Here is a 15,562-nt window from a genome sequence, read left to right on the forward strand (position 1 = left end):
TTTCAGATGATAGCATAGGCAGATTTGTACTTTTGAGATCCAGATCACGAAGTCACTCAGATAAGTTGCTGTAATTGTTGTTGTTGTTTATAACCATTTATGAGGCACTTCTTGATATGCAAAATGGGTTACGATCTTCTTCCTTTTCATTCTCAGAACAAGCTTATGTCATAAAAATTCCCATTTCAGAAACAGGGCATTGAAAAATTAATTAGGCAGCTCACAGAGTCCGTAGCTCAGTTTCTTACCATTCCTTCCCCTGTAGATCGACAGTGTGGTGGAGAACTCGGAGACTACACTGGCTACATTGAGTCTCCCAACTACCCTGGAGATTACCCAGCAAATGTTGAATGTATTTGGAATATAAGCCCACCCCCAAAGAGGCGGATTCTCATAGTGGTCCCTGAGATATTTCTTCCTATTGAAGACGAGTGTGGTGATGTTTTAGTAATGAGGAAAAGTGGTAAGTTGTTCTGCTGTCCTTTGTTGTTGTTGTTTAGTCGTTTAGTCGTGTCCGACTCTTCGTGACCCCATGGACCAGAGAACGCCAGGCACCTCTGTCCTCTACTGCCTCCCGCAGTTTGGTCAAACTCATGCTGGTAACCTCGAAAACACTATCCAACCATCTCGTCCTCTGTCGCCCCCTTCTCCTTGTGCCCTCCATCTTTCCCAACATCAGGGTCTTCTCCAGGGAGTCTTCTCTTCTCATGAGGTGGCCAAAGTACTGGAGCCTCAGCTTCACAATCTGTCCTTCCAGTGAGCACTCAGGGCTGATTTCCTTCAGAATGGAGAGGTTTGATCTTCTTGCAGTCCATGGGACACTCAAGAGTCTCCTCCAGCACCATAATTCAAAAGCATCAATTCTTCGGCGATCAGCCTTCTTTATGGTCCAGCTCTCACTTCCATACATCACTACTGGGAAAACCATAGCTTTAACTATACGGACCTTTGTTGGCAAGGTGACGTCTCTACTTCTCAAGATGCTGTCTAGGCCTGTCATTGCCCTTCTCCCAAGAAGCAGGCGTCTTTTAATTTCGTGACTGCTGTCACCATCTGCAGTGATCATGGAGCCCAAGAAAGTAAAATCTCTCACTGCCTCCATTTCTTCCCCTTCTATTTGCCAGGAGGTGATGGGACCAGTGGCCATGATCTTCGTTTTTTTGATGTTGAGCTTCAGACCATATTTTGCGCTCTCCTCTTTCACCCTCATTAAAAGGTTCTTTAATTCCTCCTCACTTTCTGCCATCAAGGTTGTGTCATCTGCATATCTGAGGTTGTTGATATTTCTTCCGGCAATCTTAATTCCGGCTAGGGATTCATCCAGCCCAGCCTTTCGCATATGAATTCTGCATATAAGTTAAATAAGCAGGGAGACAAAATACAGCCTTGTCGTACTCCTTTTCCAATTTTGAACCAATCAGTTGTTCCATATCCAGTTCTAACTGTAGCTTCTTGTCCCACATAGAGATTTCTCAGGAGATTTCTGCTGTCCTAGAAAAGGCATTAAAACACTACAGCCAATCAGAAGCTGCGCTTTGGTTTCTGAACATTTTGGAAGTCGAACGGACTTCTGGAATGGATTCCGTTCGACTTCCGAGGTACGACTGTAGTGAGAATGTACATTCATAACTAAGCCAGAAGTGAACTGAACCTATTTCAGTGCTACATGGTGGCTACTTGCAACTTGGTTGCACTGACTAGATGGAGAGCTGGCGCTCATATTTGCTATTTAAACTCAGTAAATTCTGCAGACAGGAAATTGGAGTATGCAGTCGAGAATGTTATTTAAACAACATACTCTTACACAGTTATATTTTAAAATGGCAGCTGCTCCTGATTTCTATTTCAACGGAGTGTTCCCTGGAACAGTTTCTTGCCACATTACCTCCATGAGAACTTTTCAGATTGAACTATCGGTTACAAATTTCCCTGCTAATTCATAGCATTCAGCCATGCACTAAGCATAGCATTGCCATTGCCCAACCCCAGCTCCAAATGGATCCCCCAAGAGGTGCATGTAAAATTGTCTGTTTGTCAGTTGAGCATGGCATGCACATTGGGGGCAGGGGGGACGTGCTTGGGGCCTGACCATCTACTGCAACAGGAGACTGTTCTGTATGGGGTTGAGCATATTCATGATTGGTGTCATTTGGTCTTACGTGTACCAGTGCCTTTGGCCTGCCATCAGTTCTACAACCTTTATCAGCTTCAGGGTGGCAGGCTGTGGGTTAGAGAGCTAATCTCTAATTGGGGAGGGGTCTTAGCTCAGTGACAGTGAACCTGTCATATGAAGAAAGTCCAAGGTTCAGTCTCCAACACATCCAGCCAAAATGATCTCAAGGAGGAGAGCTGGGAGAAACCTCAGAGCTGCTACCAGTTGGAGCTAATTGTACTGGTGGAAAGACCCAAAGGTCTCAAACGGTACAAGGCAGATTCACGTGTCCCTCTACTGAAAATTGTACCGTTTGGAATGCCTGGTGTTTAACCCTTTCCCAAAAAATCTGCTATATGTTTGTTTTTCTTTTACAGCTTCACCCACATCTATTACTACATATGAAACTTGCCAGACCTATGAAAGACCGATAGCCTTCACCTCCAGGTCACGAAAGTTGTGGATTCAGTTCAAATCAAATGAAGGAAACAGTGGCAAAGGATTCCAAGTCCCCTATGTAACATATGATGGTGAGGCTTCTGCCCTTTCTCATCTCTGCAATACATGCAGGAAAGTAGTAGAGGATAAAAATTAATCTCATATTTTGGGGGGCTTTCCTCTGCTGTTTTGCTGGCCAAACATTTTTTTCCTTTCTGCTTTGTTCCAGTATTTTTCAGCAATTGTATTTATTTTTATTTATTCATTTGTTTTTATTATAGTTAATAATCTTCCCTGCTGCTATATACATAATTATTTAATAAAGGTATAAGTATATCTTCTTCTAACAATGGAAAACCTTTCAGCTACTTTTGCTTTGGTTAAGTTGTTATGGTATGAATTGATTAGATTCAATGGTTTTAGGTCTGCATTGGAATGATTCCATACCTTTTAATAGTGAAGTCATAAATTCTAATAGCAAGCAAATGAAATTCAACACATTGGCTCAATTTACATAGAAACATGCCCCCCCCCTTTTATATATACACAAAACATTGGGTGGAAACTTGAGAATACCTTTCTGGTAGTTTCTCCCAGGGTTAAGAACTCTTTGCCAAAGAAGACCCAACTAGACTCATCTCTGATTATTTTTTATAGCACACAAATACATTTTTAGTTAGACATGCCTTTGGCCCATAAGCTGATTTGTAAATATGTAATAATTGTTGTTTTTTATTGATGTTTTACCTGTCTTGGTTTTTTAAACTTTGTATTGTATTGTACTTTAGAATCATAGAATTGTAGTGTTGGAAGGGATCACAAGGGTCATCTAGTCCAACCCCCTGCAGTGTAGGAATCTTGTTCTCAACATGGGGCTCAAACCCACAATCCTGAAATTAAGAGTCTCATGCTGACTGAACTATCCCAGCCACTTAAATTGTAGTTAGCCACCTTGAACAGCATTTGGTGGAAAGGCAGAATATAAAATTAACAAATAATAAATAAATGAGCTGAATAAATCTCATTGGTCCTTTTTTTCATATAACACCAAACCACTGTTTATTATTATGAGATTGAGTTTCAGGTTCATGTACTCCTCTTTCTCCTTTGGCACAGCTACAAAGATGAGACAGAAAGCTAATCAGAGTTCCCCATTATGTTTGAAGTAGGAGAATTCTGATTAAACTATGGTTTGTTAACAAGCCCGATCATAAACAATGGTTCGATCCTGGCTTTGTTGAGCAAGCCCAACTTTACGTGGTTTCCCTGATTTGGACATGATGAGGAAAGTGAAAGCATTCGACCTCTTCCTTGTGACTGTGACAGAACTGGTTTGCAAAATATGCTTCAGTATAAACTTCATTTAAACATAACACTAACCACATTTAATCCCAAAAAAGGAAAACAGAGAAGCTTGCACAAAAGAGGAGATTTAGACCTATAACTTTGATTTTATGAGTTGACCCACAACCTTGCATACACGTTTTCTCTCTTCCCCCAGCCTCCTTATGTTCTCATTGAACTGGACAGTTATGTGAGTATATAAAAAGGTTGGCCGATTATTTCCTTTACCCACCAGCTAATATGCTTTGCCTCGTTTCCGACGTGTTTAGGTTGAGTTGAACCAAATAAGGAGACACAGTTTAGTTCAGGATAATAAGATAGTCTGATTGGTATATAAAACCTTCTGTGAACTTGAGCCGAGCGCTGCTCACTAGTCCCTGGACCCTAGAGACTTTCTGTCAGGTTATCTGGTAGTAAAAAGTTGCTAACTTGTTCTTTCTGCTTGCTTTTCAGAGGATTATCAACAGTTAATTGAAGACATTGTTAGAGATGGACGTCTATATGCATCAGAAAATCATCAAGAAATTTTAAAAGTTAGTAACCTTTTCTTTAAATTGCAATGTCCAAGCTGCTATTTTTCTTTCATTGTTTAGCTCTAACACTGTGCATAAGTGATTGCAGTACTCCTAAAAAGCAGAATCTTGAAGCCAGAAGCAATTTCTGAAAGGGAAGTACAAAATGGAAATGTGCTCAGCAGAGGGCGCCATTCAAAATATACGGTATATTTGCTTTCTCTTTCTTTTTCTCTGTCCCTGCTTGCTATCTCTTTCTGTTGTCTCCCACAGGACAAGAAACTGATCAAAGCGCTTTTTGATGTATTGGCACATCCACAAAACTATTTCAAGTACACAGCACAAGAATCAAAGGAGATGTTTCCAAGATCATTTATAAAGCTACTGAGATCAAAAGTTTCCAGATTTCTACGACCATACAAATAGATTCCTAGTGCTTTTCAAAAGAAAAAATTGTTCTGTTGCGTTCCTGTCAAATATTGTATTGTCTTCAACAGTAGGAACATTTTTGCTATTTTGAAGACTCATTGGCAGTCTTTATCTTAAATTGTATATTGAAGAATAACTATAATGTTTTATAATCTCCAATATTTTGAATGGGATTTTTTTTTACTTCAAAGAAGAAATCATTTTGGATTCCAGAATGCACCCAGTTGAAGATCCAAATTTATTCCTGCACTAGTTTATTCTTGAAAAGCATTTGTTCTAGAGAACGTATCTCTACACCTTTTCTAGAAGAGAAAAATGATTTCTTCTAAGCAAGGAAGGAACCTGGTCAAAGAAACTACCTGCAAAGAAGAGTTACGATATAAAGGAGTCTGTAGTATAAACTAATACTTGGATTTTGAATTGCACTTGAACTTTATATGTGAGATTTTATGGGGGAAATCTAAATTTCATTGTTTCCCATTGGTGGTTGTGGAGACTTTGTTCTAGGTATAAACCAAAAAATACAAAGAAGGGTAGGGATAAAATTGGTGAGTTTACTATTCTAATATTTTGTTGGCCCGGTCACAATATTTCAAAAGTCTACTAGTGTCTAATCCTGCAGATACAATTATGGAATTGTAGATAATTTGGTTTCACCAATGTTTTTTACAATAGGATGGAAGAGACTTCGGGGGGGGGGATAGCCAGTTTTCTTGCCCTTAATCTAAATAGGTACACTACTTCTGTCTGAGGGTACTTTAGGATTGCTATCTGAAGGTCATGTAAATACCCTTCACATCATAGAATTGTATCCAGCTAAGTCATACTCTGAATTAACCCATTGAAAATAATGACTCTGACTAACTCAAAGCCATACCTTTCAGTGGATATAGTCTGAGCTTGACTTAGTTCGATGCAACCCAGTCTCTCCCCCCCCCACACACACCATGGGTCACAATCCACAGATCTTCTTGTATGTGGTGGTAGCCCTGGCAGTGAGGAAGGCTGTGGAAAGGGATCTCTGCCAGTGGCACTTTCACCTTCCACAGTCAGCAGTGATTCAGTTGCAGGATTGGGGCCAGGTTACCAGATTGTGGCTTTGCTGTTGATCCACAGTAAGTTTCCCAAATTTGGAGTAATCTTGACATCGTACGATAAGAGACTTTGATGTAGTCGGAGCAGAAAATGCTGGTTTGGGGGTGAACCTATAAAATAGGTAGAAGTTGTTACTTTGTTGTTTCCGATATGCTGAATCCATCGATTGCTGGCTCATAAACCTTGGTCCGTTTTATCTTAATTCAGAGTGGCCGGCCTGCTATTTTCCTATGTATGCATTACTTGATTAGTCAGTCAGTCAGTTTTATTGCACATAGCCAAAGGCTGCCGCAATGTACACAGAATTATTTGACAATTAAAAGAAAATATAGTGAATTGGTAAAAAAAGACTTAAAACATTTATATTATTAAAACATTACATACTCTAAACAAAGCTATAAAAGTACCCCAATGTACAAATAAAAACATTAAACAGTAAAATTCATAAGCTAAAATCATCACATGGTCACAAATGTTAAAAACAATATCAATTAATACAGTGTGCAATTTATACTCAGAGTTTGGTGACAAAGATAGAGCATAGCCTGAGGTAGATAGATAGGATCAAATAAATTCATCTCCTTTACAGTTAATGGCTACCTTGGCTATATAATTTGCTCTAATTTTCCTAGCAGCAGTTGCAAAAAGTGCTACCCGCCAGGTCACATACTTATCTGTGTCTGCAAGGAGATATAACATCATATCAAGGGGGTTCTGGCCAGGGGACCCTGTCATTATAGGTACCAAAAATCTTTTTCTTGCATCATTATATAACGGACAGTGCAAGATATAATGCATAAGGTCCTCTACTTCAGAACATCCCCTTATGCAAACACGTTCGTTTTTTGGTGTGCCTCTATGTCTCCCATCTCTATAAGCAGAGCTTATTGTATTTAGTCGTAGCTCTGTAAAAGCTTTTCGAAGCTGTGCAAAAGTCAATTATGACCGCTTTAGAGAGATTATGACCGCTTTAGAGAGCAGGCTCCCAGCAGCACACCTCTTACCAATGTTTGTATTGACAAGTGTTTCAAAAGAAATATTACAGACTGCACTGCATTTTTTAAAAAAATGATTTATCCACATACATGTATCATAAACACGGAAAAGCAAAGAAAAAACCTACTTGCAACCTCATTTTTCATCACCCAAATTGCAATGTTTAATGGATAGAAACAATCCTCTTGCATCACTTTGTCCCCCGCCCCCAATTCTTGCAGTGTTGTGCCTACCACCTGTCAGATTATTGAAACAGTTGTGGTCAGTGGGGAAGGACCATAGTCTCCCAGCAACTGCATCACGACAGTGGAGTGGAAAAGCAGTGGGCCATTGGTGCTGTGCAGGACCATTCCGTTGGCTCCGTTGGTGCACAAGCGCAGCACTGACTCTTAACTCTTCCCACCAGCCCCCTTTGGTTGAGAGGTTTTTGCCTTTCTCCCAGTGGGCAGCCTGTGTTTGCTTGGCGTTACACACAGCTGTTTGCCACAACTTGTGCAGAAATGGCATTGAGTAGGATCAAAACATAATGGGCAGAGTGGAGGCCTGTCCTCAGCCTGAGCTTGGCAGGGCCTGTTGCCTCTCATCCCAGGTTGTCAGCGGGACCCAGTTCTGCTGGTCAGCTCCCATGGCGTTCCCCAACCAAGCAAGCTGGGATGGTGCGTTGGGCTTAAGATCGGAAGTCTTCGGGGCTAACAGATCCCCACCCAGTGCCACGTCAACCGCACTTGCCTCGGGAGTCAATAGAAAGCTGTGGCCTGGCTTTACCAACACATGAGTCCCGCGTGTTGCATACCCGCTCTGATGGCCTCGGAGGCTTCCACAGTGCGCCTGCCATGTGACTGGGTCCAACTTACTGTCTTAAGAGGATTGTCTTTGGGGGTTATTTTCTTTTCTTTTGATTCAATATATTGCCTCAGGTTTGAGAGTGTGGTTTTTCATGTGTTTACCTTCCTCTGTCCTGGTTGGTGTGCAGTTTGTGTGTATCTATGTCTGTGTCCTGAGTTTTCCCGATCAGGGACGCAGGTGGCGCTGTGGGTTAAACCACAGAGCCTAGGATTTGCTGATCAGAAGGTCGGCGGTTCGAATCCCCGTGACAGGGTGAGCTCCCGTTGCTCGGTCCCTGCTCCTGCCAACCTAGCAGTTCAAAAGAACGTCAAAGTGCAAGTATATAAATAGGTACCACTCCGGCGGGAAGGTAAACAGCGTTTCCGTGCGCTGCTCTGGTTCGCCAGAAGCAGCTTAATCATGCTGGCCACATGACCCAGAAGCTGTACGCCGGCTCCCTCGGCCAATAAAGCGAGATGAGCGCCGCAACCCCAGAGTCGGCCACGGCTGGACCTAATGGTCAGGGGTCCCTTTACCTTTACCTTTTCTTCTCCTTAGAGCCACAGCTACTAACTTAGTGTTCAAATCTACTTCCCTCTTCTATGGGCTGGATTAGGAAAGGTTGCAGACCTCCAGAGACTACTTCCCTTGTTCAAATGTTGTTGTGGAATAGTTTAAACACTTGATGCCTGTTGCTGCCTAATTTTCCATATTTCTGATTCTCCGCCTCCCACAGCAAAGGTTTTGAATGGCTTGATGAGCATTTCTGTTCAGGGTGCATGACAAAGATGACCAGAGGCAGGATTTGTTTTGGTTATGGCATCTCCACATTGGAATGCTTGCATGCTCCCAGTCTGATTTTTCATTTTATTTTTTGGTGTTGGAGAAAGTTTGTGGGGTTTTTTTCATTTGCCAGAGTATTTCATCGTGCTGTTTTAACTGCTATTTTCTGGTTCTGTCCACTTTTATTGCTGGTTGCTGCTGTTCATGTGTTTATCTTGTTTTACTATTGAACTTTTTGTTGTATAGATTTATTTTCTTGATTGACACCCCCCCACCCAAGAGACTTCTGCTGAAGGCGGCTTATACATTTCCTAAATAAACAGAAACAAACAAGTAATCCTTCTTTCAACACTTATTCTGTATCTGAAGTCTTCATCCGTGCACTTGGCAGTCTGAAACAGGCGACAAGCATGTGCATGCCTCCCAGATATACATAAATATTGAAAAGTTATCTGGGTAAACTACCTCTCCCGTTATATGATATAGCTGCTAGCCTGTTGTGAATAATACGATTTCTTCTCCTTTATGTTCAACATTGTACCCGAGTCTGTAATATATTGCTTTTGAAAGATTGCTTAAAAAGAAAAGAGATGGGCAAATGTCATTGTGTCTCAGGTTTGTGCCTGGAAGCAAATACAGTCAAGGAACAATATATAACAACAGAAAGATTATTGCCCAAAGGCTGTAAGGCAGCACTTAAGACATTTGTAGTCAGGGCATCAAAAGTATATAGAATCAACACAAAGAAATAAACCTTTACTTCTACCTGTTTTCAATGTATACTTCTCTCATGTCTTGAATAACGTCAAAGGAATCAGATGAATAGTTGTTTCTTGTCTGAATAAGAACATTAAGTTTCAAATAGTAATGAGAAGACCATAGATTACTTGTCAGTTTGGGGGCTATGAAAATACCTTTGGAGTTTAATTGTTGCAGTCCTTGTTGCTTACATGTGTTTCCAGTTGGCTTCCAGTTTTCTTTTATATACATAGCCTTAGTCCTCAGCTCTGTTGACCTGATGTCTCACAATGTTTTTGCGTCTTTCTTTTTTCCTTTTCGGATGCGAATGAAATGGCCAAGTCTTTGGCCCAATCCATGCATTCCCATGGCACACTGGAGGGAGCAGGCTGCTGGGTGCAAATGACTTCTTATGTGAGCTGGATGGGAGCACCTTGTGCACCTAAGCTGGCAGCATGCCTGGAGCCACCCTTCCTCTGCCTCTCCTCCAAGACAGCCTCAGCATCCTCATCTGCTAGAGCCTGACCTACAGGTAGCTCCTTTTTACATGATGAACGTAGCTCCCTACCTTTGCTTCACTTCCACCGACTTGCCACCTGCCATTTTGCGGGGGAAACTTGAGTGCCACAATTCCCTAACCTCTATCCCATCCCTCTGGTTACAAAGACAGCTCAATAGTTTTGGAAAGGAAATGTGCAATAAATATTTTTTTAAAAAATGCTATCACAAATTTACCAATTTAGACAGCCTGTTGCCATTTGCATTTTCGGAAACAACAACAAACCCAAACATTGAAGTAGCCTATCAGCTCAGGGGTCCATCATAACAAAACAGTTTAACAGAGTTTTGATTTGATTTTTTTAAACGTTCCATTGATTCACCACCTGTTCTTTAATAATGAATTCATAAAATTTAATTACATAAAGCTTTAATACAGGTGCCTTTTGGAGATACTGATATACATGTGAGAGATTACCATTAAATACACCACAGAAACCAGCAGTTCCTCGTTACAAGGGAAAGCCATCTGACTCTTTTATAATTCTCAGGCTCACTGATTAAAATTTGCCCTCATGAATGAGAATCCATGCCAGTAACAGTGTATGAACCAGGACATTGCCTGGGCATATAATTCAGAAATCATGGTATGGGAGAAAAATGGTCCTGTTCACACCGCTGTTAATAATAGTAAAAATAATAATTAATAATTCATTTGTTAGCTATCTGCACAAGCTTCTCAAGGCAGTGTACAATAAAAATAGTAAAATAATAACAATGCAGGTGTATTTTAAAAAAACAATACAACATAGACAGCTGTGCCCTCCCCACCCAGCTAGAAGAACCTCTCTGATGTTAGGATGCAGAAAGAAGTTTCTGGTTCACACCTTCACCCTCTTATGTTATTTTCCCAAAAATTCTTGATTGATATAACTTTGTTGTTATCACAAATACTTGCAACCCTGGAAATAGTTATATTGGATAAATGAAATAGCGGGTGGGTGTGCGCACACACACACAATGCATTTTTACAAATTACAACTTGCAGATAAAAATCGTAGCTTATATCTAAATAGAAAATATACCTGGATCTTATTTAAAGAGCAAGCTCTTGCTGTGTTTATGGTTTCACTGATTTGTAGAGAACAATTAGAAATTAATTTGTGGAGACCTCATAAAAAGCCCTAACAAGTTGGTTGCTAAATTTGCAAATATTGGATTACAATGCAGCTATGCTAAGCACTTGAAAGTCCCATTGTTTATTGTGGATTAGGCACATATGTAGCTCTCACATTTAAAACAATAGGACAAAGCATTTATTTTTGCTTGAATCGTGCCCGTTTTTTAAAAAAGAAACCTGTAGCGCTTAATTTTTCAGCTTCGCCTTCCTTCCACTCTGCACTTATTGCTATCTTTTAAAAATATTGTTGTGATTATTTATTAAATTTGTATACCCCCTTCAGCCAATGATAACAGGGCAGTTCACAACACAAAAATACAAAACAAGAACACAAAATACATAATAAACCAAAAGCAGAAGCAAACCAATAAGCCCCTTCCCACAAACACATTTCAAAGACCATAGATTGTTAATGAGCCCAAGGCCACGTTATAGAGAAATGTTTTCATCTGGCTCCTAAAATTATGTAGCGAAGGCGCCAGGCAAGCCTTCCTGGGGAGAACATCTCACAGACGGGGAGCCACTGCAGAAAAGGCCCATTCTTGTGTCGCCACCCTCTGGAGCTCTCATGGAGGAGGCAAACAAAGAAGGGTGAAGTCAGCTACTCCTTGTTTTGTTAATTATCAAGTCCTGCTATCGGGAAACAGTTAATTGATTACCAGACTTGGAAGCTGGAAGACAGTTGATATCAATACTCACAGATTTTTCTGCACACTAAAAATTGTGGGTTTGTGCATACAAGGCTATATGAAATAACAATTTAAGTCATTTTTAAATATGCTTTCATCCTACACATTCATCCTGATTATTATTGCTTCTGTTGGTTTTTCAGAACAAATCCAGCTGTTATTTCAGAAGCTAACACCTGCCATCACCCTTTTAATGCAGCCATGGAAATCATTGCCATAAATACTGGCGGTAGATACAATTCTAAATGAGAACTTTCAGGATAGTTTTTTTTCTTAATCTATATAATGGAGTTTCACCCTAATTTCTGCAACAATTGTGCATCAAATTTTTCCCTCGCCGACATTCCTATACCACTACAGTCAGACGTTTTTGACCCATTCTCTTCTGAAATATTGTATAGTCAACGCCCAGTTTTAAAAGTTTTTCTGTCGTGGATCTAAAGCCATGTTACCTTGTTATCGGAAGTCACACTGCATGTGAATTTAGTTGACATCTAGATGAATATTTTAAGGAATGGTCTCATGCATCCCATGTTATGTTCGACCGCAAAAAGTAGGGAGGGGAATTGAAGGATGAAGTAAGGATATTGTGCAGTGCAGATTGTCTGTTCTTTGGGGCAGGAATCTGTTTTGTATGTTCATGTTACGGATGGACGTTGTTTCAGGAAAATATACAGTGGTGCCCCGCAAGACGAACGCCTCGCAAGACGGAAAACCCGCTAGACGAAAGGGTTTTCCGTTTTGGAGGCGCTTCGCAAAACGAATTTCCCTATGGGCTTCCTTCGCAAGACGAAAGCCCATAGGGAAATCTCCGGGACAGCGGGGAAGCGCAGCACATCTTCCCCACTGTCCTCGGACCTCCTCCGAAGGCTGGCGGTGGGGCGGAGAGACCTTCTCCCCGCGCCAGCCTTCGGATGGCTGTCCTGAAGACTTGCGGTGGGAGGAGGGTTTTCCTTCCCACCGCCAACATTCAGAATGCTGTTCTGAATGTTGGCGGTGGGGAGGAAAAACCCTCCTCCCACCGCAAGCCCCGGGAACAGAGGAGAAGCGCTGCGCGCCTTCCCCTCTGTTCCCGTACCTGTCCTGAAGGCTTGCGGTGGGGAGAAAAGCCCTTCTCCACACCGCCGGCCTGGCAAGCGGTCTCCATAGGAACGCATTAATTGATTTTCAATGCATTCCTATGGGAAACCGTGCTTCACAAGACGAAAAACTCGCAAGAAGAAAAAACTTGCGGAACGAATTAATTTCGTCTTGCGAGGCACCACTGTAGTTCCGAATCAGATTGACAAAAGGATTTTCAAACACCCCCATAAGCAGTCTATTCAGCACCTACACCTTAAAGATTAAGTGCCACCTTGGGGGGGAGGGGGAGTATGGTTCCGCACAGATATTCTATACATACTGACAACATGGGTTTGTGTCCCTCATTTTCCCATTTCAGAACAGACACAGTGCATACACAATAAACACACACCATCATGGTAACACATCAATAACCCAAAAGCACACACCCAAACGCTCACTGATTATATATCATTTTAAAAATAAGTGATTAATTCATTTTATGATCTCGCTATAATCTGAATTCAGTTTTTTCCTGAAAAGAATGGTGAAAGCTAGCTTTAAAAACTTTATTTCATGAGGAATTGCTTTCTGAAAACACATAATGCATTGAGTGTATTTCAGTGCACCTTTGCTTAACAATTCATCTCCACAAGCCACATTCCCTCAGATGAGAATTCTTCATTTGTCCCTCCTCTGTATGTGGGGCAAAACCAGAGTCAGTCCCAGGAGTAGACTGCAACAACACAAGGCGCAATTTCTTTTCTCTGCGCCACCTAATTCTTGACGTACCTGTCACCATATCTTTATTCATGCCAATCTGAGATTAGCACAGTTTTGTGACTCAGGAAAGCATAGATAGGCAGTTCACTGATGTTCTCTTCTCCTCCCCCCCTCCAGACTTGCCATTTCCTAGTTACAGCTGTATTTCTCACGGTTTCTAGGCTTGCACACCCACACCCCCACGTTAAACCCCTTAAAGTGAACTGGGTGCTGTGTACAAAAAACACAGAAATGTGCCTTTTCTCACAGCAGGGCCTGTTCTGGGATCCCATGTATGTGCAGAGGGTTGATCTGTGGCCCCACCATATAAACAAGAGTCTTGTGCAAATCAAACCTCAGAAGCAAATACTTAAGCATGTTTTAAAAAGTAATCCAGGATAAAAGAAGAACATTCTAAGCACTTGAAAAGAAAAATAAGATTTTCAGCCTACACCAGAAGTGGAACCCTAATTCTTATTGCAATAAAACCATCTTCAAAATTAGATTGAAAAGAATATTGTTTGGGTTGTAGTTGTCCTTTAAGTAGATAGATGCACAGGAAGACAAAACTATTCAGCAAAATCATGTTTATCTGAGTACCTACACTTCACAATTGCTCTTTCCTTTATTTATTCTGCTTGTACCATTCTGCTTTTAAATCCTTGATGTCATGTAATATATAAACAATTATATCGTGTACATACAGAGATACCTTTTAGGTATTCTAATTAGTTTAGATATTTACAATTGTCAACACAAATGCCAGAATTATTCCAAATACCTTCATAAGATATTTTACCGCATTGTAATTCAAGTGTCAGGGCTACAATTAAGAAACAACATTATTTAAGACTTGTATTTCTCATTCATTTACTAACTTAGTACTCTTTGGAACATATCTGGAGATGTTGGTACCACGAGGAAAGTGGCTTGATTTGCATATTAGGAAACCATTATCCATGAAACGTGCTTTTTTTATATATATAAAAAAAGACTGAAAATATTTTAATTTTTTTCTACTTTAGTGATGTAAATAGTGTTCCATATATTGTACTTTACACTGAGGAATAAATTTTAGGACATTGGATATATATGCTTCATTGTGATAGACATTGAATATTACTCCTCTCTATACTGGTGGGAGAAAAGTTCCTGGTGGGTGAAGAGGCAGGAAAGTATTTTTTAACATTACTTTGAATGCCTGTATCCCTGGAGCGGAGTGGGCCAGAGTAGCTTTGGGTGGCAACCACATGGATTATATATATAATCTGCTCCTCATCTCTTGCTCTTGAGCACTTTCCTCCTTGGTTGAGCAACTGTACCAGAATTGAGCTCAGCTAAGATAAAAGCACTTGGGGAAGCCACTGGGGCGCGTTGCGCTTTCCTCCTTGCAGGGCTGCTACCACCATGTGTATTTTTACTCCCAGGCCACAGTGACAGCCACCTTGGGCACATTGAGGAAGTGCGATAGGATTGTGCATATATTTGAAAGGCAGAAATAAGATGGTTCCTTTCCTAACGTTAAAGATGAAATGATTAGGTAGTTTGGGGTGGGGTTTTTTGAGGGGTTGGATAGGATGTGGTCAGGTAGGCTTAAAACTGAATGGGTTGCACCTGTTTGAATGTGTGTGCATATGTAACTACACAAATTTTGTTAAAATCAACCTAGAGTAAACAAATCTAATAAATGATCATAATATTGTTTCCTTAACAATACTTAAGATCAGTACTTAAGATCAAGTACTTAAGATCAAGTAAAATCAGCATAATGAAAATTACACAAATCCATTTTTGGTCCCTCTTCAAGTACCAGGAGTGAGTGCCCAAAGGGATGAAGCGATCTGGAGTAAATACTATCATCTGCGGCTACATGGGGGAATGCAAAATAGGTCATGCAATAACATAAATTTCACCTGCACCATTCCAGAAATTAGTTCCTCTATCTGAAATACCTTGAGAAAACACAATAACTCTGATTTGTGTAGAATAGTAACAGTTCTTACCCGACAAAACTTCTGTGAGCATTCGGTAGAAATCTCTTTGAAATGTGACTGCCAGT

General features: G+C 40.7%; 1 protein-coding gene and 1 long non-coding RNA gene across 6 annotated transcripts in view; both read left to right on the plus strand.

Annotated features, from left to right (window-relative positions):
• Positions 1–6,172, plus strand: part of SCUBE1 (signal peptide, CUB domain and EGF like domain containing 1) — a 182,795-nt gene extending 176,623 nt beyond the window's left edge. For all 5 annotated transcript variants that reach the window (XM_053387654.1, XM_053387655.1, XM_053387656.1 and 2 more), the window contains 4 exons: positions 266–463; positions 2,530–2,682; positions 4,388–4,467; positions 4,720–6,172. In XM_053387654.1, the coding sequence (XP_053243629.1) occupies positions 266–463; positions 2,530–2,682; positions 4,388–4,467; positions 4,720–4,872 (584 nt within the window). In that variant the 3' untranslated portion in view covers positions 4,873–6,172. The remainder of the gene's footprint in view (positions 1–265; positions 464–2,529; positions 2,683–4,387; positions 4,468–4,719) is intronic.
• A 761-nt stretch (positions 6,173–6,933) lies between these two features.
• LOC128413560 (uncharacterized) lies at positions 6,934–9,354 on the plus strand. Its single transcript, XR_008330371.1, has 2 exons — positions 6,934–7,407; positions 7,443–9,354. It is a non-coding gene; the product is annotated as an uncharacterized LOC128413560 (long non-coding RNA).
• The last annotated feature ends 6,208 nt before the right edge of the window (positions 9,355–15,562 follow it).

The sequence above is a fragment of the Podarcis raffonei genome, chromosome 5 (genome assembly GCF_027172205.1).
Source record: "Podarcis raffonei isolate rPodRaf1 chromosome 5, rPodRaf1.pri, whole genome shotgun sequence".
NCBI lineage: Eukaryota > Metazoa > Chordata > Lepidosauria > Squamata > Lacertidae > Podarcis > Podarcis raffonei.